We start from the raw sequence: 24,156 nt of genomic DNA, 5'->3' as shown, positions 1-24,156 counted from the left end.
AATTGCGTTTGAAACTGGATTAGAATAGTCTTGAATGATAACTTTCGTCACACTATGTCGGGATAATATTATTTCGGATTTCTGGAAGGCCTAATGTCACATTACATCTAATGACACTGCAAAACAAAGTAACTAACAGTGTGATGTCAGACAACGCTGGGGGGCACCAATGTCTCAGTTTTTACCCAGCCTATTTCCTAATACCCACAATTCAACTAGCTTTAGGAATTGTTCTCTACCTGCCTGCACTTGCACCAGTACAACAAATCGCTAATGTTTGTACTGCCGCCCAGCCGCTCCCCACAATCAGTCGCACCGAAGGAAAATACGAACGGGCTGCTGCAAGGACTGTACAACATGAGAAAGTGACAAGCAGTAACTTCCCTCGGATGATAAGTCTCAGAATTTAAACTTACTTTTCATACTTGCGTGGAAATGCTATGACCGCCGAGTTTAGTTTCAGGTGTGGGAGACTCTGCGCTTCTCGTGTTCGGAGGAAGGTGAACACCTTACCTATTTTTGGACCGTAGGAGGAAGCAATTTGCAAAACCACAATGGTAAGTCAGAATGTTCACATAGTGCGTTTCTTTTGATACGTAACGTTTTACTTTGCATGTTCATGCAGCCGAGGGTGTTTTAAACTTTTTGAACCTTGTTACAAGTCGTCTGCTCAGGGGTGTTAACACTATAATTTCATCCCGAATTTTTACGTTTTGTTTAAAACGCATTAAAACGAGTGTCTTCGAAGTGTGGTAGATATGTGGTATTTCAGGTAAGATATGCAACAACAAAAAAAGTCACTTAAGTAGCTGAGTAGCCTACTTGTGGGGTGGAGTTAAGGTTAAGTCTCACCTATGGCCCAGCAATTCGCGGAAGTCGCTCTTGAAAATACCCTACTCTAAAAGCCTGTTTGACAGCTAAATATGTAGCGTTATGTTAATTATAGGCCTACCCCTTCATCGATTTAAACATACTATAAAATAATTATAATTTCATTATATGTACACTTGTGCCTCAGATATGGTGTACCGTTTAGCGACAAAAGTAGAATAGGTTCAGACAGTATGTGTGCGTGCAGGAAGGATATAGAAAGCCACAAACTAACAGGTATTGGATGCAAAACAAGTTGCTTCTATTTATTATGGTTGGCCACCCATATTATTGTTTGCGCCGTTGCCATGCCCTGGAATCTTGTATGACACCTTCAGACCGTCATGTTGTTGAATTTAACTCAGCTAGGAAATGTGATCCTATATAGAGCTCAATATTAAGTCTTCTGAAACTAGGTCTATGAACTGTTATCCATGCCGTGGCATTGCCTGCTAATCTTCTCTTTCAATTGTCCATATGCTGAAAAGTTATTTAATTTGGTTAGCGCCAACAAGGGCCAACATGTCTGGGCAGGGCTGCACTCTTCAGACAACTCTTGGATAGGAGGGGAAGAATGCTGGGAATTCATTTTTCTGATGGAAAATGATGAAGGGAAGATGGGAGAAAGACGTTGGTCTAGTAGAAAGATAAAACAGAGTTAACAATGTTATTTTGTATTATACAGAAACAGCTGTAGAATTTGGTAAAATTAACTGTTGAGAAATGTCTTGCCCACAGTTGCTGGTCCTGGGTTGCAGACATGATTAGTCAAGATTTAAACTCCTTAACTCTTGCGCCAGTATGTACGGTGGATGCAGTTGCATTCACCAACAAGTCCCAAATATTCCCATTTGTCATTGAGCACACCCAAAAATATGAAACTTAACTGAGGGATAGAGACTAATAAACCTGCATTTTGATAGCCATTACAGAGCTGAAGCTGACTAGCTGCAGAACGGTATCTGCTCGGCCTGTAATCCTGTGATGTTTCTCAATCACTTCCTTTTGTCTTTGTAGCAAAAGGAAATCATTGGGGCTGAACTGGAAACTTCACTTCACAGAATTGTATTTCGTTATGGGCCTCAACTTTTGACCTTTTTTTTTAAATTTTTTTTACCTCAACCACACAAAGTCCAATATGAGAGCATTTAGGAATGTCATTGATTCAGACTGCAGTGCAGATCAGTTGACACATGGTAATGACTGGGTAATTGCAGTTGCGCTTAAACCAAAACTAGCTGCATGGAGGGATTATATTGACAAGTTTGGGGATTATGTCAACAAGTCTGCTCACAAATGGCAATGCCTGCTCAGGCAGGCAGTTATTTTGTGCAAAAAACCTTTTCTGTTTTGTAGTGGTATATGGAAACATACTGGTCTATATAAGTGTTATATTGGTGTATAGAGCAATTGTTTATTTCTGTGGTAGTAAACCATAAACACATTCCACCAGACACAAGAAGGTGGTATTTGGCTGAACACATGAACTAAAAAATCTGCCACAACAAAAAACAGTTACCCTCACATTTTTAGTGGACCCATGCATCAACGGGAAGACAGCAAAACCTTTTTCCCTCCGCCTGTTCCCCTTCGAGTTTGTCAGCAGCTTCTCCTGCTTACTCCACTTTGGCCAGTGAGTCGTTCCTCTTTTGGAATTGTAACTGCAGTAATGTCTAAAACTTGACCTTGGAGTAACATGAAGCCATTTCATCACTTCCTGATAATTCTAGCATGTGGTGCAAATCGCAGAGCTGTAATTGGTCTTTTATTGTAGACTACCATACAAAGATATTTTGGCTCAATTCATTCTTCTTTGTGCCTCTTGAGGTACATAAATTAAAAAGCCTTCCTTGGCATGTTAATACATTACTAAAACACCCCTGGATTAAGTTGGGGGCGAACTGAATGGCTAAAGAATATGACAGTGCATCCTTGCCAGGTGTTTAAATCAACTGTCTTCAGGTGTCTCAGTGTTCAGTGTCCACCCACAATTCACCAATTGTCTTCCATTTAAATTCAGGAAGTGTAAGTATATGATGAATACACATGACCACTTCTCCCTTGTAGCTCATCAAACATACACTATAAGGGTGTTTGAAGGGCAGTGTTGAAGCTACTGGTGCCTTAAGTCAGTTCGGCAGTGTTCATGACAGAAAGGTATTTGGCCCTCAGCATTCCCACCTACTGTAACTTGAGCTGGGATGATGCAGGAAAGGGCTGTTGAGCTTCAGGGTGGAGGAGTTCACTGAGATTTGGTTCAGCCACTAAAAGAATCTCCCTTTGTCTGGTTTCAACATGGATGGTTTAGCAAGTAAGGTCTCCTTTCCTCATTATCTTTGCTATCTGCAGACATAGCAGTGGGTTATTGTGTCATATTCTCTGTGATGCAACGGTACTGGATACTGGAGACTGGCTCAAACAGAATGTTCAGGACCCTCTATGACAGGGCTGCCCTACCCTGTTCATGAGGATCTACTGCCCTTTAGGTTTTCACCCCAAACCTACAAAGCACATCTCATTAAACAGCAAGAGACTTCTTTGAGCTGCTAATTGGTAGAATCCAGTATGCCAAATTAGGGTTTTTTGAAAACCGACAGGGACAGTAGATCTTCAGGAAGAGGACTGGGCAGCCCTACTCTGACTGTGAATGCTGTCACTTTATAAATAATTCTAGAGAAAGAGCATAGCATTGCGAAAGGTACCCAGCTACCACACAGGCCTGTAACTGACATCTTTTGGCATTGCTGAATCTGGTGAGGTTGTCCCAGGAAGTGATGGGCAAAGGCTTACCTCCCTGACACATACTCTGCCATGGAGTGGGTGTGGATTTTAAAAGAATCAGATATCCAGGCATTGGATTGACATGATTGCAGAGCTATTTCCTTTGCTTACTGAAACCACATGCAAACACCAGTTGTTGTGTAGCTGGAGTTAGTTGCTTTCTTTGTTACAGTACACCATTAGATGGCATGCTAGATGGATATCATACTGTTTATTTTTATGTGCATCTGATTGGAGCTGAAATGTTTCAGAAAACATCTATGTTTGAAAGTGGACATATATCCAAACACGCACAGATAATGGTCTGTTTGAGATTAATGAATGCTTTTAGAACTGTCCTTTGCCATTTATGAGATCACTATAAGTGCCTTTTATTCATTGTCTGAGACAAAGTCGCGCTGGCTTAAAATAGACAGCAGCTAGACCGACTGAAGAAAACGGCACAGAAAGATGGTTTGTGCTGGATGTGGGCTCCTCTGGTAACTGAAGTGAATTTTGTGCTGGGCAATACATCTTCATTATAAGTCCTCATACATTAATATTAATTTTATATGTAATCTGAGGCCTCAGCAGAAAGACTACACATCATACGTTAATTTTGCAACTGTTGCAACATTATGAGACACCCCAATACAGAGGAGGCTGTAAAGCATCCATGATATATGCAGAGCTGGGTCTTTCATTGGTAACCGATGGTGAGGTGACAGGTAAGGGCTGAGATACCAGTTATCCATCATTCAGCTCAACAGTCCTTTGCATGGAATCACTGCTTGCACCTATACTTAAAGTAATATACACCTACAGTTGTTCCAGATCATCATGACCAGCAAATTTTCCCATTGGCTTTTATAGTCAATGGCTGTTTGAAGTGAGCAAAGACCTGAAAGCGTCAATAGGGAGCACACCAAGACCACATTTAGTCAGTTGGTTGCAACATCAAACGAATAAATTGAGTATATGAACCTGTTTGCCAATGAATCCTGTTTTGCACTAAACAACTCAGTTATCCGGACAGTAGATTGTAAAAGTTAAATTAGTTTAATTGATCATAAAAAACTTGTTTCCCGATTACTGCATATTCATGACAAACTTTTAAATCAATCAGTCGTCCTTTATTTATATAGCGCATTTCATAAACCTTACTGCAACAGAATGAGCTTCATAATAAATTAAAAGAACAGATAAATTAAGAACACATTTAAAAAAATAAAAAAGCAAATACAATAAACTGTAAAAGAGAGGCAATAACTAAAATTCATAAAATACACAATACTAAATATAAAATACTCAAATGTCTGGAGTTCCTTTTTAAAACCATCCAAGCCCTGAACAGACCCTCTGCTAGACTATTGATAGGTGTGAATAATAGGTTACTGTCTGAGGATCTGAGGGCCCTGTTAGGCACATACCTTAAAAGCAAGTCGGATAGGTAGCAGGGTGCAATGCCATACATAGACTTATAGGCTAAAAGAAGAATTTTAAAATCAATCCTAAAATGAATATGTAGCCAATGAAGAGCTTTTGAAACAGAGGTTGTTGTTTTTTGTTTCAGTCAATAAATTAGCAGAGTTTTGGACTAACTATAAGTGATTGATCATGAATAATGACAGCCCAGAAAAAGGGGCATTACAGTTAAGTCTCCTCACGTGTATTCGTTTCTCAGCACTCTCCTGTGCTAAAAATTGATGTACCTTGGCAATGGATTTGAGATGACAAAAAGACGGTTTCTTTATGTCCTTAATATATGAATCAAAGGGTCCATGGTCATGATGTACTTTCATGTTTCATGTGGACACAGAAAAAGGCAAGGAATTGCAGTGCTTATGTTCAGTTGGGCAAGTGTTGTCTTGGGAATTAGGTAAATGTCTCCCAGCAATGTTGTTGGGAGATACAGTATAGTTCAGAACAAAGCACTGTGGACCACATTTAAATCAGGCATGTTTGAGGGCATCATTGTACCATTTTTGCCACTTATTTGTGTCTGTGTTACCGATGTATTAAAATGCAAACAAATGCCCATATCTATGATCCTGTTCATAGTAGATTGTTTCAAGTAAATTCAAATTTGGCCTAAATAATTGGTCATGAATCTTGTGTTACTGATATTGGGGGAAAAAAGGCCACAAATATACACAAACAAATATCTAGCTTTCACTTGTATGTTGTAAATTCTGTATGCTGTTGCAGGTGAATTGTAATGGAATATACAATGGCAGTAGTAATTAGCCTACCTTATTTCCTCAAAATCCCTTCCCACACTCAGACACCCAGAAAACAATCCTGTGTTATTATGTTATTGGTCACCGCTTTTGAAGCTAGCTTATAGAGAACAATTATGTACTGCTTCCACTATTACAGAGCACAGAAAATTGTCCAAAAATGGCTGTCAGTCTTCGAACTAAGCTGGAAAATGTCCATATGCTTTTGTTAGTGAGACTGGTAGTGGCCACACCTTAGTGAGAGAGAGTGTTTGTGTGAGCTCAGCGTTAATGAGTACACTGGTATGAGGCCAGCCACCATAATAAAGAGAGAGTGCCTTTTGTGCCATTTCCTGCAAATATCCTCATGCTCTCGTTTTACGCCTTCATACCTCCTTAATTTTTGTCATTTGCCACTATGGAATATTTGTTAGTATTTAATATGAAGCATGTCCTTTATATTAAATAAAATGTATTCTATATTTGTTTGCCTTAGTGAGTCTGATTTAGTTTTCTTGTAGTACATTCTGGAACTTGTGATGTACTTGCTGACTGGTCTTCTGGTATAAAGTTCAGACCATAATTTCTTCAGTAATTTCCCTTATTTTGTGCATTAATTAATGTAACATAACCTGTGGAGGAAAGTATATGTGACCATAACTGCTGTTGATAAGTTCTGTTGTCTTTCTTTGTCTCTTTCTCTTGTTCTTTTTCTCTCTCTCTCCAACCCTTCTAGGGGAGTAAGGAGAAATATCACTGGCAAACCCAGAATGTGAAGGTCAGCGGTGTGGACGACATGGTCCTGCTATCGAAGGTCAACGAGGACGCCATCACGGACAACCTCAAGAAGAGATACAATGATGACTACATCTTCGTATCCTCTGCACAAACACCTGATCTTACAAGTGAAAACTGTGGCCCATCTTTACATTTGCAATGTTCTATGGTCTCTGTGTTCCTAGACTGGATTGCCGATCTAGTGCTTGCTATAGAGTAAACCCTTTAAGAGGTTGGCTGTAATGATTATTGAACACAAATATGAAATCCTGATATAAGGCCTGTTTATATATTTCTTCCTGAGCTGATCAGAACTGATATGCATTTGATTTGTCTGTTTATCATTTCCATCATTCCATTTCTATGTTTTTGGCAATACTGGCAGTTGCATAATAACAGCTTGTGGGGTTACACATACTGTCAGTTACACTTGAATTTTCAGCAGCCTATACAGTGTGAAAGTTCTCTTTATGTATTTGAGTGTATGTTCAGTTTCAGTCATCAGGGGAATATGTATATAATGGCTTCCCTACAGATGTTTTAATGGGTAAGGGTGTGTTCTTCACCAGTTGTGATGAATGGCGTAATCTTCCTTAACCCTGTCCTCTCAGACCTACATTGGTCCTGTGCTGATCTCTGTAAATCCCTTCAAACAGCTGCCATACTTCACTGATCGAGAGGTGGAGTTGTACCAGGGGGCGGTGAGTCGTCCTCTGTATTCTGCACTGTGAAGTTTAAGTGACAGGGAAAGGCTGATCATACAGCCTGCTGTGAAATTGCATGTCTTTGATAACATTTGCCAACACTTTTGCATGTACAGCATATAACTGGGTCAGGGTGTCAGTATATTGCACTGGGCGATTTTTCACTGGCTACTAATACGTGGTCTTTAATGTCCTGCATTGCGGAGGTATATTGGGAGGGGCATTGAGCACACAGCAATTTAACATACTGAAGTATTTACTTGGTGGTAAATGGTGCAAGGTCACAACTTGAGAACGTAAGGGAATTCCATAAAGGTTATCGCTTGAAGGTTTCTCTGTCATCAGTTTCTGCTTTTACCAGTTGAACTACAAACCATGTGTGTTCACAAATAATTGGCTTGAAATTTATGGTGCACCGTACAGTATGTACTGCAACAAAACCCTTTGGCACTCCAGTCCATGCAGTTTGTGCAGAGAACTGTGCTCTCCACCTCAGGCAGCAGCAGTCTTCATGTGAACAGGTGTGTTTGATGAGTCACTGTTGAACCTGAACACCCTGAGGAGAACTGATGTAAACTGGGCTTGGCCTTAGTGGGTGTAGGCACTCTACACACTCTACGCAGAAGTGTGTGTGTCTGTGTATTATCAATGAGTTATATAGTGACTTCATCCTCTGTTGTTTCTGATTCATATTAACTTGTGTTTACTTCGCTTTCAACGCTGTGCAGTCTGCTGCCAAGATACTGTCTATTGTCTTCATATTTATGTGGTTTGTTCATTTCATCCCAATCATGAAGATGAAAAAGGCTTTGAGATATAGTTGAAAGCCTGGAGCCATCTAGCCTGAAACTTGTATGTTTTAGGAAAAAAAAACTTAATTTTCTCAAATTATTGAATAATCCATACAGAACCACATACTCTCCCTACCTCTCCACCTTAACCACAGTTTGATGAATCAGCTCACTTTGAAAACATGATGATGATGATGATGATTATCTTGCAGGCTCAATATGAGAACCCTCCTCACATCTACGCCCTGGCAGACAACATGTACCGTAACATGATGATCGATTCGGAGAATCAGTGTGTCATCATCAGGTCAGAACCTTCACGACTCACTCTCACTCTTCAGATCTGGCCTCATACAAATGGAGAAGTCCCGGTTCTGAGTAAGGGGGCATTCAACCAGTGTCCCCTACCTTAGTGTCGCTTGCCTTAGTGTTTGAGTAGGTCATGTAGCAGGTGCTTACAGTACCTCTGACACACCCATGTGGTCTGCTGTGTTTATGGTGTGTGCTTTTGCCATTGCAGCGGGGAGAGTGGAGCTGGGAAGACAGTGGCAGCTAAGTACATAATGAGCTACATCTCCAAAGTGTCGGGCGGAGGGCCCAAAGTTCAGGTGAGAGCGCCCCCTGCTGTCCTCAGTCTCTTGTTCCATCCTGGTGCTCTTGGATCTTGGATCGTGCAGCTTTTGGTACCACTGACCATTTAATCCTTGCTGATAGACTTATACATTGGGTTGGGATATCTGGGACTACACCGGATTGGTTCTCATTCTCCCTGTCAAAAATATCATTTTCTGATGCTACATGGTCTGCCCGCATATTTTATCATTGGTTTTTAAATACTGCTGATTACTTTTGAAGTATTGTGTGACTTAGTATCAAAGATTTTTTAACACCCTACAAGCCTCCAAGATCCCTTAGAACCTCTGATCAGGGACTAATGGCTGTTCCAATGTCTAGATTGAAAACCAAGCCAGACTTAGCCTTTTCGATCAAAGCTCTTAGACTCTGGAACACCCTTCTGTTAAGCGTAAGAACGGCTTGTGAGTCTGTCTTTAAGTCTTGCTTAAAGACTCACTTTTATATGATTGCTTTTGTAAATGTTTAGCTTTTTTGAATACATCTTAACTTGGGGTGTGTGTAACTGCCATCATTTATTGTTGTAATTATTATTACTTTTAAAAATATTTTTTATTTATTATATATTATCATTTACTTGTGCGTATATTTCACTCACTGTAAACCACTTTGTGCTCTGTGCTTGAACGGTGCAGTATAAATACATTTTTCATTGTTTTCTCACAATGTGTCCAATGAGAAGTTACAATCAATGAGTGAAGTACTATTATTTTCTGTAAGATCCTCATTCTTGGCCCTCTTCCTCCCTCCCTCTCCTAAACACAAGTGCAGGAATAAGTGTACCTCTACTTCAGCCTTTCTCACAGCGACTACATAACCAGCAGCTTCTTTCCTTTTTTTCTACTGCTGTCTCTTCTGCCCTCTTCTCACCCTCTTTCTCTCACAGCAAGTGAAGGACATCATCCTGCAGTCCAACCCCCTGCTGGAGGCCTTTGGGAACGCCAAGACTGTGCGCAACAACAACTCCAGTCGCTTTGTGAGTGACTCTGAACGCTGAATGGATGTGATATTGTGAAGCCCACTCGCCCAGTTGATTCATTATAGCATGCCACTTACATGCTGATGGATTGACTCTCTGCTGGGCTTGAGCACTCCGGAGAGCTTGTTTGGTGAGAGCTGAAGAAGTGCATACTCTGAAGGCATTTTGATGAGGTTTTACTTGGGGATTGTTTTTAGGCTTCAGTGCTGAACCCTAGGCCCCGGGACGTAATTCATTATACACTGTACGTATGATTGCCTCCCGCAGGGGAAGTACTTTGAGATCCAGTTTAGCCGAGGAGGTGAGCCCGATGGAGGAAAGATATCCAACTTCCTTCTGGAAAAATCTAGAGTGGTGTCCCAGAACCATGAAGAGAGGAACTTTCACATCTATTACCAGGTAGGACACTGTGCGTCAGACTAACCAATACTTTAAGATTCATTCAGTCATTCAGTCTCTGTATTATGAAACTGTTTTCCAAGTGTTACATATCGCAGTGTGTTAGGCAGATTGTAATTTGGTGGCCTGGCAGCTATAGTATTAATTGGTAACGGTCGTGCTGAGTCATCACTATAACCTCACATTATCCTTGTCCTGTTGATCACCTCTGTCATTTTTACTGACACCCAAATGACCTGTAACTGTTGTCCTCCAGCTCCTAGAGGGTGCTACGAAAGAGCAAAGAGAGAACCTTGGCGTTACTACACCTGACTACTACTTCTACCTCAACCAGTCAGGGACCTACACTGTGGATGATATCAATGACAAGAAGGAGTTTGCCGATACCATGGTGAGTTGGGGTACTATTAGCCTGCAGCAAGCTGTGTATGCAGAGAATGTTTTTACTTGTGACGTGAAGTTGCTGCATGGGTGCCATTAGTGTTGTGTTTTGTAATGGTACTATGTGTAGTGCTCTTACTGTTTTTTTGGGTTTTTTTGAGGATATTTGTAATTTCTATTGACGGGCCACTATGTGTTATTTAGGGTGTTCTGACAGGTTTGTCTCCTGGTAAGAGTATATGTTGCCACTTGCAATCACAACTTTTCCGGACGTGTTTGGTGGCATCATTACGCATGCATTTTTGTATTGCTGTGTACATTTTTTGGATGTGCTGCTGTGTATTTCAGCATGTGATGATTTGTATTGTTTTTATGCATAGCAGTGTGTATTTCATGGTTGTGTGTGTTGTATTGGGATGTTATTATGTCCTAGAGGATGGATTTTGTATTGTACATTCTTTAGAACGGTGTGTTTTTGTAGCATTGCTGCTTGATGGCATGCTGTGGTGTACATTTGTTTTGTTTGCGTGTAGAAGTGTGAGTGTGTTTCGGAGTGTGTGGCTGTATAGTGGCATGTTCTAAGGCATCACTGCGTGTGTGCATGTTGCGGTGTGTGTTGTGCAGGATGCCATGTCAGTAGTGGGGCTCTCTGCAGACGAACAGGCCACCGTTCTGCAGATAGTTGCAGGTATTCTTCACCTGGGCAATCTCGCCTTCAGAGAGGAGGGCAACTACGCTGTGGTGGAGAGCGAGGACTGTGAGTCATGCATGTCGAGAACACAGAGCTTCACGCATGCCCACACGCAAGCACACACACACACACACACACGCCCGCACGCAAGCACACACACTCAAATGCACACACACACACACACACACGCCCGCACGCAACGCATGCACGCAAGTACTCACACTCACACGCACACACACACACACACACACGCACGTACACACGCACGCACACACACACAGTCTCTCTCTCACAGTTAAATACAGGTGACTGTATGAATACCATGCATTTATATTTACATGAGCCTACTGGGAATGTGATAATTTATCATCCATTTATAGTTAAAGAGATCAGCATGATGACTCATCATATCTGTGACGCTGACACTAATTAAAATGATCGCCTTTTAACCCAAAGGTTGCTGGTTCGTTTCCATAAAGGGCTTTCCATTCAAACCTTGAGAAAGTTACTGCAGTTGCCAGCTGTATAAATCAATAATATGAGTAATAGGAAGATTGTATCACTCTAGATGTCACTTTCAATGCCTGTATATATAAATATATATATAATATTGAATGGATATTATTTTTCTGTGAGGAGTGTTAAACAGGGGACTGTTGGGTGACTAATGCAATAATGGGACAGGTCTATAACTATGATTAGTCATTTCAAGTTAGGAGAGGAAAAATTAGGAAAAAATGTTTTTAAAAGTATTAAACATTTGATTTTGCACTGTAGATTTTTAAATCAATGTAAGCAGCGAAAAGGGTAATGTACTTAACCCTAGAAAAACTGTAGGCTCAGTAGTACACTTACTGTACCTGTTTAAGTACTGTGTGTCAAGGCACTTTGTCTTCGTACATCTTTCTCTCCCACTCTCGCTTTCCATCTGTATCTCTGTCGCCCACCTCTCCTCCCAGTCCTGGCATTCCCGTCCTACCTCCTAGGCATTTCCCAGAATGGCCTGAAGGAGAAGCTAACCAGCCGCATAATGGACAGCAAATGGGGGGGCAAATCGGAAACCATCGCGGTCACCCTCAACACGGAGCAGGCCACTTTCACCAGGGACGCCCTCTCCAAAGCCCTGTACTCCCGCCTCTTTGACTACCTTGTAGACGTGAGTCCAGCCCTGCCAATAACCCAACAGCGATGCTTCTCCAGAATCTGAAGGCCAGCTTACAGAAGATATTTTATTTTCCATTGCATACTGTGACTCGGTGTCTCTGCTATTACATTGAAATGTATGCTTTTCACTGTGCATCACTTGTGGAATTTAAATTCAGTCCAGGAAAATGTCCTGACTTGAGCTCACTGCTTGTGCCCCATAAAATAATCACAGTGCCACAGCTTTCTGATCCGTCATGGCCCACTTGAGACATTTTCTTTGTTATATTCTCAATATGTGAATACTCCATTGTATTTTGAGCCTGAGAAACTCATATATACAAAAAAAAAAGAAATATACGAAAAAGAGCACCTCGCTACCCACATTTTCAATTATGTTAAACTATTTATAATAAAATGTGGGTTATCAGTGTGCTCTTTGAAAGATTATTTTGATTGAACATTGCATGTGCGCTTTAGAGGAAGTGGCGATGGGCTCAACCTCTGTCCACTACGCAAGCGCATGTATTGTACTGTATCTGGAGGCTGATGCGGCACATTCGTTTGTTTTTATGCAAGGCTTTATGCACTGTACCAAACGTCACGCTCACTGATTGTACCACATTGCGGAAGTAATTCAAAACTACTTTTCCAAGGCCCTCATGTTGGGGCTTGTCCCACAATCAGATAGTGTAATGTAGAAGGAACTAGATTTATGCATGTAGGATCCTGTTTGTGTGGGTAAGATGTGTAATTTAGCTGCTCCTTTACATATCTGGCGATTCCATTTGGGAAAGGAAAATGCAAGTCAGATTTCGAAAGAAGTGAACATTGATGTGTACTTTACTGCGGGTACATTTACTCTTACCAGCAACTGCTCATGTGCAATGAATGGATTTGGATTCATTTGGCTAAATTAGAACAGTTGTCACTCTGTGTGGTTTCCCCCTTTAGGCCATTAACAAAGCCATAGAGAAAGACCATGAGGAGTTTAATATTGGGGTGCTGGACATCTACGGCTTTGAGATATTCCAGGTAGGTATTTCTGTGATACATAATAAATGGGAAAATCTGCTCATAGCATAAAGAGACCAGGGGGTTTCTCTGTTTCCTTTAGGCAGAATTATCTCATTCTATGCAGCCTAGCACTACAATCTAATCTGCATGCTGTCCCAAACCATTTGATTATAAGAGTTTTAGTGTATAATTAGTCAGTATTTAGTGTGTGTTTAGTGGATAGGGGATTTTCTTTTGTAAGTTAATTAGGTGAAAAGGAAATGTAATTGAGCGCTGTAATCATCTTTTAAATAGCTTTGCTTCTTTTTCCCTTTCATAGAAAAATGGCTTTGAGCAGTTCTGCATCAACTTTGTGAATGAGAAGCTGCAGCAGATTTTCATTGAGCTGACTCTGAAGGCAGAGCAGGTAAAAGTGTGCAGTGAACATTCTACGGACCGGGTGCTTGTGTGTGCAGAAACGGGCACTGTGATTGGACACAGAGACTGAAGACTCTGCTGGATTCCCTGTCCATTCAGGCCCATTGATTTGCGGCAGCCCTCCGCAATGTGTACTGTAACTGTGATTACACATAGCCTCACTCCCTCGTGTTCATACTGATGCATGTGCCTCTGTATTGCAGGAGGAGTATGTTCAGGAAGGGATCAAATGGACACCTATTGACTATTTCAACAACAAAGTGGTGTGTGACCTCATTGAGTCTAAACTGGTGAGTAGCAACCCTTGAACCCCAAGAAATTATTTTCGGCTTTACTGGGTTCCACTTGTTCCTTGCGACTAAAAAGGCAGGAGAAGGCACATTTTCTCCGTAAATGGTTCACTAATTCACACATTTCGCAATGGCTGCTTGGAATGGGATCAATTTCAGTGACAGGATAATGGCAGTCTTTCCCATTTAAGCAACCCTAAGTAATGGCACAACATGAAAGGTCATATTGCTACAGTGATGAGACTGCATCGTGCCGTATCAATCAATCCTTTTTTTTTTACTTCCCCAGAATCCACCTGGGATCATGAGCATCCTGGATGATGTGTGCGCCACCATGCATGCCAAAGGCGAGGGTGCGGACCAGACTCTGATCCAGAAGCTGCAGATGCAGATCGGCACTCATGAGCATTTCAACAGCTGGAACAAGGGCTTTGTGGTGCACCACTATGCTGGAAAGGCAGGGGATGCTCTTCTCATATGTCTGTGCAAGGGACAAAAAGTATTTGTTTTGCGTTATGCATACCAGGGTGTGCCCTGTGATAGATTGGCAGCCTGTCCAGGGTATATTCCTGCCTCTCACCCAATGCACGCTGGGATAGGCTCCAGCACCCCCCGCGATCTTGCTCAGGATAAACGGGTGTAGATTATGGATGGATGGATGGATACCAGGGGCGGCTATAGCTTTTATTGACATTTTCAGTATCCTATAGGTTTATAAATATTTTTCTGATAAATCATGTTATACATCAGATGTCTTCAACCAGTTCCATCCATCCCTGGTGTGAAGTTTGGACTATAGAATTTCAGTGTCATCTTCCTAATATACCAGGGCCTAGCCAGTGTGGTGGTGTAGGAAAGCTTTCAGCAATGGAACACTCTCTATATCTGCATATGTTATCAATTATATGGATTTGCAATTTTTTTTAATGTTCCAATTTGTTTATTTTTTTACTTTCCGAAAGAAATTAATTAGTCTATGACACTGGGGACCTTGTATTCGGAATGTACAGATTCATTTTTAAAAGCAATGCTTTGATGCTGTCAATGAGAGCTTTCTGCCTTTGTTGGTTTTTTCCACAACCAAAGTCATATATTTCAAATTATATACACATTAAACTCATGTCACTGGACTGGACTTGCAGGGCCCACCATTCTGATTTCTGCCAAATGCATTTATTCAGAGGGACCATATTGTCAGCAAAGGCCTAGAGGTTCAGTGGTACAAAAGCCACTCTAAAATAAGGAACATCCCCTTTTTCATCATCTTTCTTTCTCCTGCCTTCCTCCCTCTCATCCATCCCTCCCACCTTCCCCTAGGTGTCCTATGATGTGAGTGGCTTCTGTGAGAGGAACAGGGACGTTCTCTTCAATGACATCATTGAGTTGATGCAGAGCAGTGAATTGTGAGTGCGGACAGTCAACAATTATCCATGAGTTACAATATGTTCCACTGGCTTTTTTTGTTCGTTTTTTTAAAACATCTTTGATCATTGAAAGAAGTACTTGTCTTGGTCTTTGCTCAGTTCCTTCATCAAAGACCTGTTCCCAGAAAATCTGGAGGCTGAGAAAAGGGGTCGTCCCACCACTGCAAGCAGCAAGATCAAGGTAAGAGATCTGATTGTGAAAAGAGTTGAGGACGTAGTGCTAAACCGACAGTGCTTAACTTGCAGTCTGCCCATAATGCCTGGTTTGAGCATGAGCTATGTCATTAACACAGAGCAACCAAGACTCTACAAAAGTGGCCTCATCTCTATCAAAAGCTAATAAAAAAGGGGTTTGTGGGCCAGTGTTCAACTCTGCATTTTCTTCGCAATTATGTGACATGCACCCACAGTCTGCCAGTTGTAATCAGTGATATGGGATCAGTGCTAGATCACCTGTAGTACTATGGAGCCTGTAGGTTGGAAAACAGTCACTTGCTTGTGGATGAGTCTATCGGAGAAATCCACATGCTTCAGCTGCAGTGCTCTTTGCATGGGAGACGCAATTGCTCATTACAAATTAGGCTGGGAAGACGGGGATGATTCATAAAACGACTGTTCTCCTGCTCATTGTCCTCCTACAGAAACAGGCCAATAACCTGGTCCAGACACTCATGAAGTGCACCCCTCACTACATCCGCTGCATCAAGCCCAACGAGACCAAGAAGCCCCGCGACTGGGAGGAGAGCAGAGTCAAGCACCAGGTGGAGTACCTGGGCCTGCGCGAGAACATCCGGGTGCGCCGCGCCGGCTACGCCTTCCGCCGCGCCTTCAGCAAGTTCCTCCACAGGTACGCCGCAGAACGCCGGAGCAGGGGATTATGGGTGGCTTTCTGAGAGAGCAGGATGAAAGCTTAAAGACCCGATCCAGCAGAAGCTGCAAATTGTAACTTTCAAAAACATACACTGCATTATAACATTGCATGTGTGAATCATTTGGCAGTACAGTAAGTGTGTATTTGGTTGTATGTTTGGTAGTTTTCTTAAAAATGATGATCTGAAGTTGTGAAGTTTCTGTATTGCTCCTGTGATAATTCAGTCTCCATTACATTTTCTCTGTATGAGCTGAGAATAGTGCTTGGTCACTATAGTTACTGTATGTTTGAATTAGTACATTTAAATGTAAATTAAACTTAGCCCTTAGGTATAGCAGGCAAAACCATAAACAAGTTCTCTTGCTGTGATTTGGGAGGGTGCACACTTCCATGGCTTTGTTGCCTCATGTTTCCAGGGAAAAGACATGGCCGAGGCTGAGTTACTGAATGCATTTGAATAAGATACACTATCAATGAGAACATCAAATGACCTCCTTTTGTCTAGTTTCTGCGTGTTCTGTTGCATGGAAAAAGTCCCTTTTGTAACCTTTGCATTATGCCTTTTTGATTTTGCTCTCGCAGCACTGGTCAAATATTTGCGAGGTCCTGTTTTCCAGTGTTGACTTAGTTGAGTTTAGGTCCCGAATGAGAGGAGAGGTGAGGCTATCTGGTGATACGAGAGCCCAGCTTTGCTGCAGCTAATGTGGGAGATCGATATTAAACCTGCAGTTTTCATGCATTGTTTTTTTTGTGTGTCTCCGTCCAGGTACGCCATCCTAACGAAGGAGACGTGGCCACAGTGGCGTGGGGATGAGCGGAAGGGGGTTCTGCACCTGCTCCGCTCCGTCAACATGGACGAGGACCAGTACCAGCTGGGCAAGAGCAAGGTCTTCATCAAGGCCCCGGAATCAGTGCGTCCAATCCCTTTCCTTCACTTTCTCCTCACTTAGGCTAGAAGGGTGGGAGGGATAGATAATTTTTTCTCTGAATTAACTGATTTGTTCGGCCTTGTAGTAAAATGCAATGATCTCAAGTTAAAAATGACTGTGATCATTGTGTGTGTTGAATCTTCTCTCCTGCTCCTGTAGCTGTTTCTTCTGGAGGAGATGAGGGAGAGGAAGTTCAATGGCTATGCGCGTGTCATTCAGCAAGCCTGGCGCAAGCACATTGCTGTCCGCAAGTATGTTCGCATGAGGGAGGAAGGTAAGATGGCCATCCAATTAAAATTTTCAGACCCTTGTGTCTTTGCTGCTCATATTGCAGGTTTTTCACGGGAATGTAAATGCAAAACTCAAAAATGAAATCAGAAAAGTGGTGAGGTGCTGATATCCATTTATTATTATTGTGGAGTTTTCAATGATCACAATGTATTCTTTTATAAAGACCACAGCATGCAAATGCAGTCAAGGATGGAAATATCTCTCCGAATGCAAAAGAGTGTACAGCTTCCCATGTGTTACTACTAGGTGCAGATTTGTTTGCTAGTGAGTACAAGTTGTCCTTTTTGTGGTGCTCTAAACTCTTGTAACAAGACTTGGATGGCTCAATCTGCTTAGCTTTGTGAGTGGCATTCGCCTCCCTGCAGGGTACTGAGTGGTCTGACAGGTTACAGTGGATAGGAGGTTTCTGTAGGAGGCTTGACTGTAGAGGTCTCTGTTCATGCAGCCTCAGACATCCTGCTGAACAAGAAAGAGAGGCGAAGAAACAGCCTCAACCGAAACTTTGTGGGCGACTACATCGGCACCGACAGCCACCCCGAGATCCGGCAGTTTGTGGGTCGGAGAGAAAGGATCGACTTTGCCGACGTGGTGGTCAAATACGACCGAAGGTTCAAGGTGAACTTCGCCATGTTCTGCTCAAACTTATTGCATTGCACATGTAAAATAAAACTGTTGGAGTGAAAGTTGAGGAATAAGTCAGTCTATGGTAGAATTGTTTGAAAAATTGATGACCCTCAACCATTTTCCCTACCACCACAGTCGGTGAAGCGTGACCTGATCCTGACCTCTAAATTCCTGTACATGATTGGGCGTGAGAAGGTTAAACAGGGCCCGGACAAGGGACAGATCCAAGAGGTTCTGAAACGGCAGATCCCAGTGGAGAAGGTCCAGTCTGTCTCTATGAGGTAGCGTCATCCAGCATTAACCTCTGTATGATGGTGTATTGTTCCTGTTCTAGACCAATGCCGGATGGGCAGTTTATGACTGAGCTGATAAGATACTGAGCTGATATGAATGCTGCACTGTTTCCCACTGAAACATGGAGACTGTATAATCTTTTAATATCCTTTGAATTGACCTGAGTGAACTTTTGTCTTTGAGTGCCCTGGATTCTCTGGAGTACCGATTGTCTTCCCTCCATCCTTTCTTTTCCACTCTCTCCAGTACTCTGCAGGATGATTTCTTCATTGTGCATGAGGAGCAATATGACAGTGTGCTGCAGTGCGTTTTCAAGACCGAGTTCCTCAGCCTGCTGTACAAACGCTATGAAGAGAAAACCCAGAGGAAACTGCCGCTGAAGTTCAATAACCTGTGAGCAATGCCCCTGAATCGTCTGTCTGTTTCCGGTATCCTGCTCTGTCACACTGTAAGCAGAGCCTGTACCATGCCTGCTACATTTTTAATAGATTAATACTTTTCAAGAAAAGTTTACAGAAACGCATTTTAAAATCTATGTGTCACACTGAAAACAAAGTCCTTATATACACTCTTGTCACAGCAGGCTTAATTTTAACTTTACTGCAGAGAAAACACCATCTGAGTCGCTGTACCCTCTTTCTAATCCCCAGACTGGAGTTCAAGGTGAAGAAGGGGGGCTGGGGTCCATTTGGGTCAGCCGGCTCCAGGCAGATCCAGTTCCAGGGTGGCCAGGGAGATGAGGCCCTTCTCAAGCCCAGTGGCAAGGTTCTGATAGTCAGTGTCGGACCAGGACTCCCAAAGAACTCCAGTGAGTTTCACATTCTCAGAGATAAACTCCCTGCTCTCAGTACTATCAACCACAGCCAGAATTCCCTGCATAACAATTGAAATTAATACTGCTGATGGAGATTTGAATGATATTCGCTGTCAATTAATATTGTATTTATAAATAAATATGTGTTGTTGATATCTATGAGTACTGTACTTGCCCACCAACAATACCATCAGCCCACCTGTACTGTACTCTGCAGGACCTACCCGCCGGGACAACCGAAAGAGCAAGTACTTTGGGAATCAGGCCCCCAACTCTGGACGTTCTCGGGGTGAGATGACACACAAGACTGAGACAGTCCCAGCTTGGGACTTATGAGCTGATGCAGCGAAGGTCACATCAAGCTTAGTCTGGCAAGCTAATCTATGGATGCTCCAGCCTTCAAAGAGAATTCTAGAGAAGAGTATCTTTGGAGATACTCTCAAGATCCCAGAACAGACAGTGCTGTTCTTGAATTATCTGAATGAACTGTATACTGTCTGTACTTATGGTCTGAATGTCCCTTCCTTCCTAAAACACAAAGGCCCCCCCAGGAGCGGTGGCGACCGAGGAGGGGGTGACCGTCACCAGGGGAACCAGCGCATGTCTAGAGCGTCCCTGATTCGTCAGCAGAGCAGCATGGAGCAGCCCACCCTGCCCCGACACCACGGGCCCCGGCCTACCCAGAATCAGAACCAGGGCAAGGTGGACATGGGTTTCATGAACGTGCCTGACCAGGGTGTTGCAGGGTGAGTCTGTGAGCTCCATGAGTGGAAGTGGGAGATGGACAGGGTGAGTGGGAATAAGCCAGTTCATGTGCAAAAGGCCAGAGTCCCAGACGGAGAGTTGAACAGAGGGGCAGGATTGTGATTTAACCACAGTTGGGGTGAGAAACCTCCCTAAAATACACCCAATATTGACCAGGTACCAAGAACCATAAGCTAATGTACAGCACTAAATTGCAGCTTGAGTTCTAATAGACAGAGGTAAGCCGGGTCTGTTTTGTGTATACTTAGACACTCAAAGTTTGGCCTTTCCCTATGTGCAATAGCACCTAGTCACGTGATGGGATATTTTTGCATGGCCTTGCTCATTTTTGAATAGCGCTTGTCAGTTTTTAGGTCAGGGATGAATAACTGATTTTGCCGTGCAGGCGAGATTCTGACCTTTGGAACCACGCAGTGAAAAGACACCACTGTGGAGCCTGAAGGGGAAGGATGGGAGGTGGTGAGAGGCAGCAGAGAAATAGTTGGTAGGAAGCGAATAGTATAACGTTTGGGGAAAGGAAGAGTGAGGGAGGAATATATGGATGCAGTGAAAGAGTATTGAAGAGTTGCTGATTCCTATAAGCCTTCCCGATGGTGCTGGCTGGAACAGTGATGCAGGGATTGTTATTTGACTTTAGTGTGGCTCTGTTTTTGTGGGTGTGCATTAATGTCGCAACAAGATTACATCTCTCAGTACTAATTGGAAGGAAGACTTGAAAGTAACTGCAAGAAACTGATGAACTGGGGTTATGTCAGAAGGAATTTTCTTCACTGAATAAATTGAGGGAAGTCTTAACATGTAATCCATGGGCTCAACGTGTTCTAAGCAGTGCTACAATTGACAGCTCTGTACTTAGCAGAGATTAAGAAGCTACTCTGCATTTTTCTTTGCTGTCGTACTGGCTTTTCATTCCTGTACAGATGGCTTTGTGTTTCTCTCATGTTCATATACAGTTTCTCTGTTTCCACCCAGTGAAATGTACAGATGCATGATTCCACACCGCAATGGACTTACACTGCTAAATGTTAGCTAGTATCTACCCGTCAATAACCACTGGTTCACTTCATCAAGTTACAGCATGTTTTATATCGATTTGAGTTCATTTGTCTACTTCACTGTGGAATGAATGCATGTCAATATGTCTATTATAGCACTGGTTTATAAAATGACACTTTGTTTTGATTGTGTTATATTCTGTTACTGTATCCATACTGCTGTTCATCTGCCTTTATTACCTGGATCAATCAGTTAGTTTTTACAAATTGGGTTATTGTGAAAATATCGCCTTTAATACTAATACTAGTCCAAATGAGAGAACCTTGGGATTTCATTGAATTTTAGCTTTCTAGGTTTTATTAAATCCTTATTGAAATCATTACAATCTGTTAAGTATTTGCTACTTATTAGATAGACACAAAATGTTGTTTGAAATGTTTGGATCAGAGGTTGAATTGAAAATCATGGTCCCTTTGCATCCCTCTCCCCCAACCCTTTTAGTGTATTTTCATTTCTCTTTTCCTTACGCTGTTCCTCTGCTTCATAGGATGCATCGCAGGCGCTCCAAGGAATACAAGCCTCCCCCGGGAGCGGGGCGGCCAAAGCCCGCCCCTAAACCCAAACCCCGCTCCCCGCAGTGCCGCGCCCTCTACGCCTACGACGCTCAGGACACCGACGAGCTCAGCTTCAACGCCGAGGACGTTATTGAAATCCTAACTGAAGGTGAATGACCAGTCGCGTGAGAGTTTGCAGGGGGCATGCAGGGAGTGTTTGGGAAACCCATCCGATCTACTGGCCTCCAAGCCTTGGTCTAGGAGGACAAATGCACTAAATGTATTGATGTAGTTAGTTATGCAGAGGTAGTCCACAGTGGCTACTAAATTGTTGCTGTACAGGAGCCATCCCAAGCCTTCACAGTGTTATGCTGTATGCTGTTAGAATGTATCTACTAAGCACCAAATCACTATTAATGAGGTACAACACCAACAATTTCACTCCTCTCTCTCTTTTCTTCCTCCCAGATGCGTCAGGCTGGTGGTTTGGACGTCTCAGAGGTAGAGAAGGCATGTTTCCTGGGAACTATGTGGAAAAGATCTAGACCTGAGAAATGGCGGCCAGTGTTTTAAATATGGAAGGAGATGCCAGGTGACTGCAGTCTAAAATCAGGCTACTGTCCCACAGCGAAGTCTTCAACAACGAGTTCTGCATCAGACAGACTTTCACCCGCGCTTCCGCCTCCAAAATAGATTTGACGCGTTAGTGATGTTGCCACAGCAATGATCAAAGTTGAAACTACAAGTGCTCCCAGGTTTGTCTAAAGCAGTTAAGCTGATTGCTTATTTTATATGGGAACTTAAGGGGAGAACATACACATCCAAACACTGACATTTTAAGAAGTAGAAAACAAATCAATTATTTTAACAGCATTATTTTTCTCCAAAAAATGTTTTACTGTTTTAAGTGTTTTAAAATATACATTAGATTTTTTGAACATTTTATATAATCTTCACTGTATCAAATGAACACAAACAGGCCATACTGTATTGTTTACTTTCAGATATTAGGTCTGTCTAAAGAAGACCCAATGCCTTAAAGTATGAAACAAGAAAGATTTGTCTTTTAGCACAACAATTAGAATTCATTGCTAGTTAAAATGTCCCATACAACTTAGATCCTGAATTTTTCAGAAGAAGCATTTTACTGAACACCATTTCCATTTTCTCCCTGGTTCGTCTGTTTTAGTGTTGCCACCACTCTCACGTGTTACATTACATTTAAATCCATCTCTCACACACCTACTGAGACAGGTGACTTAGGTTTCCTTAGTATGCTCTTCTACAGTGTTAAATGTTGGAATAGAAACTGAAAATAGAAACGGAAAATAGAATCATTTCTACTAGCCCCCCCCCCCACGACCCCATGTCATAAATCATTTTCTCACTTCTGTCTCACCTTGCACTCGTCCTATACTGAGGACTTTACACCACTTCCTCTGACTAGTGAGAAAAGGCTAAGATGATTTGGCTGTGAATGCATGGGTATATCACTGTGCTATCAGATTGTGTGAAAAGATGACAATTTAGGAACCCGTCCCTAGTTCTTGACCAGTTGCGTATGACATCTAAGACTAACATAAATGTTAAGAGCTGCATTACTAGATTTATACTCATAAACGCCTTTTAGGAACTAATAATAACAGACTTGTAAAAACAACACATGGCCCGTATAATGCAGAATACATTTACCTTCTCCATTAAAAATAATCTACAGTATTTATACAGAGCTGCTGCTCTTATCTGTCAATTGACTGTCCAGTAAAAATTTGAGTAAAAACTGCAGTTTGCAAGTAATGCTGTCTAAACTCATGTTCTTCTGAAATAATTCTTTTTATAAATGGATTAATTTGCATTTGGTGGATTCTTCAGCCATGAGATAAATATTGTGATCAAAGTAAACATGAAATAAAGAATTTTTCAAAAATGTTCCTTTCATTTCCCATTTATTGTGAAAAACAAATATGAAAATCGCATACACTTAAAGGTTAATACACAGCATGTGGTGTCATCTCTGGTGTGGTATTCCTGCAATCTGAAAAGAACAAGATATTATTGATTTTATTGTGAACCATCACTGATTTGCAAACCAGTTGTAACCGACTAACTTGTAAAGACTTGCACACAGCTAAAACTCTCAGCTCGCAAAAAGGCTCCGCATCAGCATTTCCGTAGTGTGCAAAGGTCTTCGATTACCTTGATGCATTTTAAGGCCAGGCAGCTGTTTTGACTCATCCAATCTGAGCAAATGTAGATTTCTATTTAGGATATAGTGGTGTCTCATTAAATTTACTCCCGTATTTTCATTTATAGTAGATAAATGTATACTGCCATTCATTTACAGTAGATTAATGTATATTGCCTGTCTATTTCTGAGATAAAAGAAGTAGGCTAGCATACTGTCGCCTACTACAGAAGTGCGTTCATCTGGGCACAATAAAGAAAAAGTGGAAGTTACCCAAATTTATTTCTCGCATGTAACGCAGAATTTTAAGGTAAACCATAATGAACATTTGAGGTTTA

The 24,156-nt window shown here is 42.0% G+C and overlaps 1 protein-coding gene across 1 annotated transcript; it reads left to right on the top strand.

Annotated features, from left to right (window-relative positions):
• The first annotated feature begins 202 nt into the window (after positions 1-202).
• Positions 203-23,560, top strand: myo1eb (myosin IEb). The gene is made up of 27 exons (XM_064352071.1): positions 203-557; positions 6,586-6,723; positions 7,238-7,327; positions 8,334-8,428; positions 8,642-8,729; positions 9,641-9,730; positions 10,001-10,132; positions 10,389-10,523; positions 11,138-11,270; positions 12,164-12,360; positions 13,302-13,382; positions 13,684-13,770; positions 13,985-14,071; positions 14,361-14,528; positions 15,389-15,474; positions 15,595-15,676; positions 16,137-16,342; positions 17,133-17,277; positions 17,455-17,569; positions 18,032-18,201; positions 18,346-18,491; positions 18,751-18,897; positions 19,155-19,312; positions 19,536-19,607; positions 19,860-20,064; positions 21,627-21,802; positions 22,102-23,560. Exons 1-27 carry the CDS (start codon positions 555-557, stop codon positions 22,176-22,178), a joined length of 3,309 nt encoding a protein of 1,102 aa, XP_064208141.1. The 5' UTR covers positions 203-554; the 3' UTR covers positions 22,179-23,560.
• The last annotated feature ends 596 nt before the right edge of the window (positions 23,561-24,156 follow it).

The sequence above is a fragment of the Anguilla rostrata genome, chromosome 1 (assembly GCF_018555375.3).
Source record: "Anguilla rostrata isolate EN2019 chromosome 1, ASM1855537v3, whole genome shotgun sequence".
Lineage (NCBI taxonomy): Eukaryota > Metazoa > Chordata > Actinopteri > Anguilliformes > Anguillidae > Anguilla > Anguilla rostrata.
Note: the sequence above shows the minus strand (reverse complement) of the source record. Positions and strands in the feature narration are given on the sequence as shown.

What these genes read in the sequence shown, in the direction of transcription:
- myo1eb (XM_064352071.1), top strand. An exon ending in CAACTCTGGACGTTCTCGGG is followed by an intron (nt 19,608 to 19,859) that starts GTGAGATGACAC and finishes TAAAACACAAAG; the next exon opens with GCCCCCCCAGGAGCGGTGGC. An exon ending in TATTGAAATCCTAACTGAAG is followed by an intron (nt 21,803 to 22,101) that starts GTGAATGACCAG and finishes TCTTCCTCCCAG; the next exon opens with ATGCGTCAGGCTGGTGGTTT.